The 11,215-nt window shown below is 40.8% G+C and overlaps 1 protein-coding gene across 1 annotated transcript in view; it reads right to left on the bottom strand.

The window, feature by feature from the left end:
* The window catches only part of VAPB (VAMP associated protein B and C), a 27,017-nt gene that overhangs the window by 1,420 nt on the left and 14,382 nt on the right, over positions 1-11,215 (bottom strand). The window contains exons 2-5 of the mRNA XM_048963517.1: positions 9,884-10,036; positions 3,136-3,239; positions 1,444-1,524; positions 151-327 (exon numbers count right to left, since the gene is read on the bottom strand). Of these exons, the coding sequence (XP_048819474.1) occupies positions 151-327; positions 1,444-1,524; positions 3,136-3,239; positions 9,884-10,036 (515 nt within the window). The remainder of the gene's footprint in view (positions 1-150; positions 328-1,443; positions 1,525-3,135; positions 3,240-9,883; positions 10,037-11,215) is intronic.

Genomic DNA, 11,215 nt, shown 5'->3' with positions numbered 1-11,215 from the left:
TTTCCACACTTTTTTCTGGCTTCACAAAGAGAAACATAAACTGCTGATTGACAACATTAAAACACCGTGCCAAGGACAGGCAACCAAACCTTCCAGTCTGAATCTTTTATGTCAGGAGAGAAGCAAACCTGGAAAAGAAAGAATCTTTACCTTAAACTGTTTATTCTCCTCCCGTAACCTCTGAACTTCTACTTGAAGCCTCTTATATTCTTCCATTACTTTCTTAACTTCAGCGTCATCCAAGGAAGAACTTATTGATTTAGACATTACAGAGGAATCTGTCTTTGTTGCAGTTGTGGATACAATTTTATTTATTTCTATGTCATGCTGTTAAGAAAGGATAGAGTGATTCTGGTTAGTTATTAACACCACATCTGATACTCAGGAGGAGAATCAAGTAAAATCTCCTGTTAGTACTCAAAATGGGCCTGTATATAAAAAAATAAGCAGCATTTTTTCTTCTTCAACCTTTATTTCCCCTTTCTGACCTGAACACCAGACCAGCAGCAAAGTGCAGACAGAAGGACCCGTAGTTTTCAGTCCTTGCATGTATGTGAAAGGAAATACCATCAGACCGTGTCCCACAGTAATGGAAATGTGACTTATCTGCTGACATTCTACTTGGAGTCGTGGTGCTCTCCGCACCTTTTCCTCTCCAAGCACAACACGAGCAGCTGCTCCAAGCAGCAGCAAGCTGCCAGGAACCACCCAGCTGCTCTGCTGCAGTTCTCTCACTCTTCCCACTCTTCCCCCCACTGCTGGCTATCACATCTCCATCCTGCTTTTCCGTGGTGACAGAGGAACTTCCAGCCCAAGTCAGGAACCAAAAGCTGCAGAGCTCCAAAACCCCCTCATCCTCTTGGCTTTGGATCCTCTCTCTGTTTTGCAAAGGGCCCAGGCTCTAACAAAAACAAAATGCTCTATCCCCAATTTCTACCAATCTCTTAAAATGAAGCTCTTATTTATAAGGTATCAGGAACCTGTTACTACCCCTGCTTTGTTTTCTCCTGATAATTTTTACAGATTATAGAAAAAGTTACCCCTAAGCAGAACAGCTGTTAATTCCCACTTAATTCAGATTTCTTTCCTCATCACATCTCTCAACAGGAAAGCTCTCAGCTTTATTAATACCAATTAGTGCTTTTTTTTTTTTTTTTTTGATAGCATTTTTATCCTATGTGATCATTCACTCAATGAAGAAAGGTCAACTCAAAGATTTCCTTGTGCTTGCGATGCACTCAGGCGGTTCAAATTAGCTGCTAGCAAGGTTAAGCATCACTAAGATTTAAAATGGTTTTATTTTATGTTTTAAAAGAAGGATGAGATGCAGGCAGCAGAACAGAGCGCTCTGCTGGGGCCTACATGGCTGCCTGGACACACGTGCCATTTTACATGATTTACTGAGGCATTAAAGTCACTCGATACGCAGCTAAAAATACTCACAGGCTTATCATTTTCCGTCGGTAGCTCAAACACACACCTAAGTTTCGAGTCCATGAGTTCTTCTGGCTTTGCCTCTTTCCACTGGAATAATTTAATATTAAACAAAACATCATAGTAAGACACATTGAAAAGGTACTGCATTACAGAAACAAATCATACCATCTTAGGAAAAACTCCACAAGCATTTATCACATTACTGTTAAACACAAACAGAACCAAAAATGAAAACCAAATGCACAGCTGAGTAGTAGCTTAGAAGACCAGACACTATCACTCTTCATAGTCTGAAACTCAGGTAACTCATGAGAGAAAAGGGAGACCTCGTGGCTTTTCCTCACTTTGGCCACACTTCTGGTATCGCTCAGCATATCTCAAGTAGGTGTCAAATTATGGGTAACCCCTGTGCAACGCGAAGAAGAACTTGACTCATCCTAAACAGCCGAGTCGTACTTCAGTTCTTCTCTGTGGCTGAAGTCAGAGTTCTATTTTAAGCTTGTTGGCTGCCCGAGAAGCGTTGAAAGCTTTATAGTAGCCCAGTAATTTGTCTCACCTGTTTATCCAGAATAGGAAGATATTTGGAGAGTGGTAACAGAGCTGAGAAGTGATCGAGTGTTACAGGAAAAGAAATGGTATTGGGCTGGAGAGCTGGAAACTGGAAAGGCCATCTAGATCCTTAAAAACATTCTTTGCTAGCAGGATAATATTCTATATGGTATAAAGTAACTCATAAAATTAAAGAGTTACAAAGAGATGCAGGCTGGCTTATTCACCTGGTGATGCAGACACTTCATTGCTATTGCTGTTTCTCTCATTGGATCTTATTTTAAGGCCATTAAACAAACACAGTTCCACAAATCTCTTTCAAAAAGGGAAATTCTCAACTCCACCAAAAGGCCTCAGTTCTGAAGGGCTGTTCAGCAGGGTGTAAAGAACTGGAAAAAAAAACCTGTACTGAAAAAACCCTCATAATTTTACAAAAAAATAAACCATCAAAAACCCACGCTGCGTATTCTGTGGCTGTTTTTGTTGTTGTTTTGTTTTAAATAAAGTAATATTCATGCTCTCAAACATACTGGCAGCCCCGGACATTACAGAGCAATGGATGTTTCTTCTTATTTATTGTGTCCTTGACAGTTATTAAATATTCTCCCCAACTAACAGAAGCTGGACCAGAGCAAGCTTCTTTTTGCTCTCCTGTAGTAGTACCAAAATCATATGCTTCTGTTACTCTCACTTGTAATCCACCATACTATGACCTAAGATCTATATAGGCAGCTTATTTATTTAAGCAACAACAAAAGGGATAAAGAAAAATTCAGTTCCTGTAGGCCACCTTCCTGGTTCCCACTGGGCAAAGGAGCTGCTCAAGGGAAGAGTCAAGACAGAGTACAAAGGGGTGCAATATAAAAGATACCACAGACCTTATAATTAAAACATGTTCAAGTCTGCCTTTAAAAAAAATAAAAATCATATACATATAAAAATTACAACAACTTAACACGTTTCACAGCTTGGTATGCCATTACCAATGGCCGTCTTCTAAAGAAGTAACCACGGTTGCAATGGCAATCTGCTAATGCTCTCAAGGAACATTACAGCCTGGTTTCAGAAGAGCCCTGAAGAAGTGATGTAAAAGGTCTTAAAAATTACAGAAACAGAAATAAATCCATTTTATTTACTTTCAATACTTACTACTGCTTCCATATCTGAAGTATCAACTGGAGCAAACATAGACTGAACCATAAACTTGTGTTTACTTTTCTCATTGGGGTCATAGTCAAAAGGCTGTAGCATCACTGCAAGAAAAACCCCAGAACGTTATGTTAAAGCTGCTCTGATGCACAGCCACACACAGATGATTAGTTACAAGATATGAGAAATACAGACATTAACATGATTGCAAGTAGTGCCTCCCTCTGACAAAGGAGCAGCTGAGCCCTACTTAAAATAAATATTAAAGAAGTTAAAAGAAACAGAATTCTTCAGTCCGCACTAATTTCTGCCTGAGAAGTTTGGAACTGCTGAGCACAGTACAGTATTCTGTACACAAGTATGGCAATATGACAGCAATTTATAGCAGACAGGACAACATACATATCTCCTGAGGCAACAGGAAAACCTCTCAATGAAAGAATCAAGCTTTTCCTCCATCCTTGAGATAGAAGTAACAAGCTGGCACTGTGATTAGCTGTACACAGCATAGCTGATGGCTGCTGAGAAAGGCTGCAGGGCCAGGAAAAGCCAAACACTTTAAACCTCTAGTATGGCTCAAGGTTCAGGATGGAAATTTCCTCTATGAAGTTTGAATATCTCATAATGTTTATTTGAGTTCTATTCCTCCTTCAAAAATAAGTTGCTGAAAGTTTGTTATCAATATGCAGCCAAAAGGTTACGCTTAAATGCTATAAAAAATCGCTTATGAAAGGTATAAAAATTTTTATCTCCATCCAAAAACCACAGGAATTCTGTTTTTTTTTAATGCAGAAAATAACTGTGTTTGGGGGGCCAAGACAGATTACAAAAATCCTCCCCTCCAAAACATTTAAAATGAAACTGGCACAAACTTCAACAAAAATTCACATTTCGTGGCCTGTGAGGCTCTCAATTCAATCGCTATGAAGAGAAGCAGTTCAAGACTTGGGATTACTTTCAAGTACCAGTGTTATTAACATGCACTGAAATTCACACACACTAATTGCAGGGATCTGAAATGTACAAGTGTTATCCAAAGATCCCATTTATTGCAGATGAAGAAGAGCCAAACCAATCTGCCTCCTTCAGTGAGCAGAATATGCTCTGCCTGTGCCATTTTTACTGCACACACAATCTGTGGCCATCAACAACCACATGCCTTTTAAAGCTGCAGAAAAAAGGAGACAGCAAATTGTCTCAAATGTGCAGTGAAATTTATTATACACTTCAACTTGCCTTAGAATAATCAACTTCTAGTCCAAAATAAACACTTTCATTTCAACAGGCTCCACGTAAAACTCTTCTTCCAAACAGAGGTGACTGAACTGTGATGTGTATTTCAGCATTGCACATCACTGCAAAGCAGCAGAATAATCTTTTTGGCCCTCACAGGCACCTAACGTTTATTTCAAGTCTACACGATGTGGAAGAGCCAGCAGGTACGTGAAGCTATCCACTGCTTAGGGAACTTCTCCAGATCTGCAGTTGTATCAGCTTGCTTTGCTCAGTGCAAGCATAAGCTCGTTTGGAAATCATTATTTCCCCAGTGATAGTGCTGAAGCTGTTCTTGTACACTGAGCAACTGCTGCTCTGAATTCCACTCACTGAATCATAACAGCAAGCAGCTAGAGAGGGCTTGACAGTATCAGCGTTGTTAGCACTTGTATTTTTAGATCAATACACGAAAGCCACATCGACACAAATTATTCAGCAAACGTCTTCTAAGCCAGATGGGAAGCTCAAAAATACTCCCTTTGTTCAAGAGGAAACCAAATCATTCAAAACCATTCAACACGCACTCGTACTATTGGGAGTTTCTGTGAAAGAGCAGTTCCATGGAAGTGCCCTAACTGTGACACAATTTACTACTGTGAGTACAGCTCCTTTGCTTTAACTATATTGCATACCTTACATGAGAACTATGTGAAAAAGGTACTAAATACCTTTTCAAATCTTCTCACTTGGTCCAAAGCTCCCATCAGAATGTGGTGTGAGAAATTTGTAAACAAGAGTTTCAAACAGACTAGAACCAGCATTCATCAGTCAGAGGCTGCAATGCCCATCTCCTCACCTCCACTGACTGCCCTATAGTGGTGCTCTGTCACAAGATAAAACTGCAAAGCCATTGGGAGACCAACGGAATAAGGAATAATGTCTGTTGTATTTGCAAGCCATATTGCCTCTCAGAATTTATCTGAAGGATCAGCCCCACACACATCCTGTTCTGACACCAGTCTTCTCACACATTCCAATTACATCTCCCACATTTGATATGCAAGGATCTGCAGACAGTGAAGCAGTTGTTGATCAGCTAATGGTGAAGTTAGTAACAATATCAAGGTAGGGGAAACCTGAGGCAGGGAAGATGTTAAGCAAAACTGTGGTAAAAGCTTGTCAGGATCCGACCTCCCCTTCCAAGAGCAGGAAAGGAAAAGCCTCCCTGCTCAGATCACCAGCAGCCTTCCTCTGGTTTCCATCTAAAGTTATTAATGGCCTGTTCACTTGGTCTTGGACCAACAGTGTGCTTGCGCTTAAATATCCAAGAAGGGGAAGAGTCCTTTACTTGTATCATTCCAAGTCATCAATCACAGTAACTCTTGGCCTCTTGGTAAACTAAACAAGCCAGACTTGGGCTATCCTCTCCGAGTCAGGGCCCCCATTCATTCTCCGCACCTGTTCTGGCTTGAATTCCTCTGTATGAGTTACTCTGTGTATACAACCATGAAATCTTATCAGTGACAACAACATTTACGCTCTTATCTCTTCCATTACCCAGTTTCCTAGTTTGTTTTCACTTACTGCATTTGCCCTATTCACAGCCACATGATGTCAGCAACTTGGTCATCTCTGATCAGTTACAATATCCTAACATCGCTCACTTTGTTCAGAAAGCTTGCAATTATAGAAGAAATCCAAGTACACAATTCTGCAGTTTTTATGACAAAACTCATCCTGTTTCTCTTACTGAAGCCTTCAAGGACACTCGATTCTTGCTGCATATCTTCAGCCACTGAATTTTACATCACTGTAAGGGCTTTTAGTGCGCTCTTTTTGAGCATCAACTGCTTACGAAAGCATTGAACAAGATTAAGACCAAACATCATAGCAATTTCTATTATCATTTGAAAGCCATACATCCACCGCAGCACTGTTTACCCTTATGCAGCCCATTTGGTCTGTGAGCGTCTTACTGTCTTTTCTACCTTTATTAACGGGTTTCCTACATGATGTTGTATGAAATTTTCTATTGTCTGGCAAGATCAAAACTTCCACACATCTCAGCTTTACCCAGAAATGCCACCAGCAATGTGGACTATCTACATCAGGGCACACTGACCAGCTCTGCAGGAGGCGAGCAACTGATCCTCATGTCAACAGAAGCCATGGCACCACATGGCTTGTTCCTCATTTACATTGCTCTTCCTGTAGCTACTTGGATAACACAATTGCTGAATCTCCAAGATAAACTCCTGCAAAGCAAGCAGATCAGACCAAGCCCAAGCTCAGCACTCACTGTGTTGTCCAGTGAGGCCTGGAGGAGCAGCATGCAGCCAGGGGCAGCACGTGGCTGGTGGCTGAGGAGGGGCAGAACTGCTGTGGGCAGCCCTGTCCTGAAGGAAACACAACCCACTTCTTCCTAGTTAGGTAACTGCACAGAAGATTAATGCTCACCCCCTGCAGGGTGACTGGCAACACAAGGGTGACTTCACTTCTCCCCATGTCCAGCATGTGCTTGGGCTGCCCTGCGATGCACACAATGCATCCTTCATCTCTCCCACTGCACACCTAGCTGCAGACATCAGCACCTGCTTCTCGTTTCTCACTCTTCCTCTGGAATTCACTTATGCCTTTTATTTAGATTTCAACCTCTCGGAAGTCACAAAATCAGCTGTATTTGTTCAAATAAGACACATTTAACAAAAACAGAATGGGTGCAAACAGCCTTCTTTGCCAAGCGCTTACGACCAAACGCAATCAAACAGTGACAGCACACATACACTTCCTGACAGTTACATAAACTCAGCTGTTAAAATTACACACCATTATATAACAGGTGAAAACATGGGCTACAAACCTGACATTGCAGCAAGCAGTGCGTGCCGGCAGAGACTTAAATGCTGGTATTTAGGAGCAGCTGTGATAGGGCAAAAGCAGCCAGTATCCAACACTTCAGTAGAATAAAGAAAGCTTTGCTTTTCTAGCGTTTTATGTGTGTGAAATGAGCCAACACACTAGCATGAAATAATGTTCTGATAGCAGCCTCTAAGGACAAAATACCTTCTCATGAACTCTGACCAAAACAGGACTCTCCTGTGGAACTGTATGTAAGAAAGGCACCCAGCTGCTATGGTGCAAGGAAGACGCAGGCTGCCCCAAACCCAACCATCAGTAATATTCCAGGAAACAAACAAACCCTCACATCACTGTACTTTGGCACCAAATATTTTTTGCAGGCAGGAGGTGCACATTTCCTTCCTTTCCAAGAATATGAAAATAACTCTGATCTGTATGTTAATGAAAGCTCCCCTTTCGATTCCCAACATCCAAAAGATTCCTTCTGCTGATCACAGTCAAAGATGCTGATACCTTCAGTACCAAAATTAAGCCCCATGCATGGTTTGAAGAAGCTACCAGGACTGCAATGTATATGACTTTACTAAACAGAAATTCAACCACAAAACGAGACGACAGCAGCTTCTATTTAGAATGGGTTAGAAAATGAAGAATTAACATCCATAACTCCAGAATTCGGCAACATATCTACCTATAAATCTACCTGAATGTGCCACCTGAAGAACAATGGACGTGAATTGCTTGCATTTAATATGTAACATTAATAGAAGGGCTGGTAATTTAGCAGTTTATTACCACAACTAAGTAAAGAGAAGCATGAAAGTAAGTACAACAGAAAATGTAAGCTCTGTGATTAAATAAGCCAAAGTAATTTGTAAAACTGAATCATAAATTGCAAATCACTACAATAAAAGTTGTACATAAAAAAAAGGAAAGTTTTTTCGAAGCTTTGTGAGCAAGAGCAAAGCACAACTTAGGTTAAGCACAGCATCTTTCAAAATGGGATACTTCAGGTCACATCTCAGACTGGTTCTGTATTCCATGTGGCATGCTGCTGGGAAGAATGGGGCTGGAAAAGCACGTAAGATACAGGTTCACACAGCACTTCCCTATCCTATGTTCTGCAAGGTGGAACAAAGGGTCACTGCAAGCAGAAGTTTAAGAAAAAAATGTTGAGATCAAGAAGACATTTTAAAAAGCGTGCTATTTGCTAGCAAAGGAAAAGAGCTTTTAATTTTGAAAGTTCATCTGAGAGATGCAAAGAATTCCCATCTTTATAGCATAAAGATAATTTGTAGCTAGAAACCATGCTCATTTTCATTATTGCTTCATTGATTCCAGTGCATTTAATATGCTTGCCTGCAGCTAGTATAGATGACAGACAGCTTTACTTGGGAATCTTCCCCAGTTTTAAAGATTTCAATTCCTCTCTAGAGATCTTTTCCAATTTCATATTAGTCATTTCAGAGCTTTCTGCATACGTGCTAGCCTTCCCCTGCAGCAGAACTGCTCTGCCTTCCCCTTGCTATCAGTACCATGTGGCACTGCTTACCACCTCACTGTGACACGCTCCAGAAATTAAGTGCAAGTGAGGCAAACTCTGCAATCAGAGGCACGCTGAATTGGACACAATAGAATACCAAACAGAAAAGGTCAGTGAGCGTGCAAATGCAGGTACACCAAAACTATTCCCCCCTGTCCTGTCACTGTCCACCCTTGTAGCTCACTAATAATTTATTCCAGGTCACAAAAGCTTGGTAAGAGACTAATTGATAGGTTTATCAATTACTGCCATGCATAACACCTGTTCTGATCATCTTTCCATAGGCCAGTAACTCATCTGCTTCTATTATGCAATATTAAAATTTAATTAAAACAGTAAAAACAGATCTTCAGAAGTCATTCCTGTAACTCAAAAACCAGACCTTATTTCTGCAGGCTACCACTATGAAACGCTTTGAAAGAGTTTTTTAGAGTATAAAAATACCCAGTGCTTCATGCCTTCAGTGTAGCCCACTCCTTTGTTTTTTCCATTACTCAAGTTTGGCAAGTGAAGAGCTACTGACTCATTAGAGAAAATCATTAACCTTTCATATGAAATAGCAAAGTTTTAGTCACTTGACGTTTCTAGCACCAAAGCATATTGTATCTCCAAGGAACACAAAACAAGCATGGTTTCAAAATAAATGTTTTCTTTACTGGTTGGTTATATTGGGTAGTCTGGCAACCAACTATCAGCCTAAATTGGTGTGGCTGCAGTCCACCCAGTTTTATTCCTCCCTCAATGTTCCTGTCCAAGCACTCGTTTGATCCTGCACTGAGCTGGTTCAGGAAGTCAAGCTGGCAAAAAGCAAACCGTACAAAAATAATCCCACTGGGAGGGCAGGGCTGCAGCAGCACTGCCTTGGATAGGCTGGCTAAGGCTGCTATGGAACCATATAAATTATTTATATATTCCTCCTCCCTCCCTCAAAACAATATGTCAAAACAACCCCATTACTGCTAAAGCAGGAATAAGGGAAGTAAAGATATATGAAATGGCTGCTCCTCCATGAAATCGTCACCCACTTTCACAAGCGTTCCACACAATACTTTTGTCTTGCAAAACATTCCAAGAAATAATTCATTTGATGAAGCCATTTTCAGTTACCAAAGAGCTGCTTATATGACTTACCAGAAACATTAATTGATGTTCCTGCATCAATAATTCCACTGTTAGGCCTTACACAGTATCTACGTGGTGCTGTGGTCTTAACTTTGAAGCACACATTTTTGTCTGTAGGGTTGCCGAGTTTCAGGTTCGTGGTGACAACATCTGTGAAAGGACCTGAGGAAGAGCAAAAGCAGACTTTAGATTGCACCAGAAAGTACCTGACAAGTAGAGGATAAGCAGGGCACAAATCTCTGCTCACAAATCTTATAAAGTAATTAGATGTTCAACTTCCATCTATGGCACGTACAGAAAACCACACGCGAAGTCCAGGATGTAGTGAAGCTGCTGAGCATGACTGTATGCTCACAGTACAGCAGCTCATCAGTAACAGCAAACAAATCATTTATACAGGGGGGAATCATTTATACATGCTACCAGCACAACAACATGGTATTCAAATGAAGCCAAATTCTCTGCTGTATCACTTACTCCATTCTAACTGCTGAATCACCCAGGCTTGCAGAGAAACCATGCACACCTATGTACAGACAGCGAGCAGGGGAGACCACTGAACTCTACAAATGTCAGCACATAAACTGTACCTTACATTCATAAACTGCACGTGTAAGCTGCACCTCCATGAAGCCTTCCACCTGGTGTTTAGAAAGGCTGTGCCAAAACCAGCAAGATGAGCATCCACTGTGCATCACGTGTGCTAGTTTTTAAAAAATCATTCTGGTTACAACAAATGGTGCATCAGAAGAGACCTGCATTAAAAAAATCCAGCCTCACCGAGAGGGGAAATAACCATGTGCAAACAGGGCAATTCTTGGATGCCAACAGCATGGGCAGTGATTTCTGCATTAGCAAAGCCACAATCAGACCACTGTCAAACTCTGCAACACCACGCGATAGCTCCTCCTAGGCTCACTACCTACTTGAAACTACAACAACAAAATCCCCACGGTTAGGGGAAAGGCTCATTACTGATTTTCTGTAAGACACAAATTAGGCAGGTGTTGTGTGACTGCACTCAGATTGCAGAGAAATACAATTAAAGAAATGTAAACACTCTTTGATCAGCTGTCTTCTGCAGAAAGAAAGTTACCTGAGAACTGAATAAAATACCTTCACCTATCCTCAGGAATAACAGTAAACTTGAAAAAGAAAAAAACAACAAAAGAAATTCTACCAATTCCTTTCCTTGAAGACATGACAGCCCCAAAGTTTAAAAACTGTGAATGATGATCATTTTAATAATTAATAGTAATAATAAATACACGCATGGTCACCCCCTGCTCTCTTGATAAAACAAAATGGGTTCTCACTTGCAGCACAGATGGCTTAAATTCA

Source organism: Lagopus muta, chromosome 16 (genome assembly GCF_023343835.1).
Source record: "Lagopus muta isolate bLagMut1 chromosome 16, bLagMut1 primary, whole genome shotgun sequence".
Lineage (NCBI taxonomy): Eukaryota > Metazoa > Chordata > Aves > Galliformes > Phasianidae > Lagopus > Lagopus muta.
The sequence above is the reverse complement of the archived record's forward strand: the minus strand, read 5'-3'. Positions and strand labels throughout refer to the sequence as shown.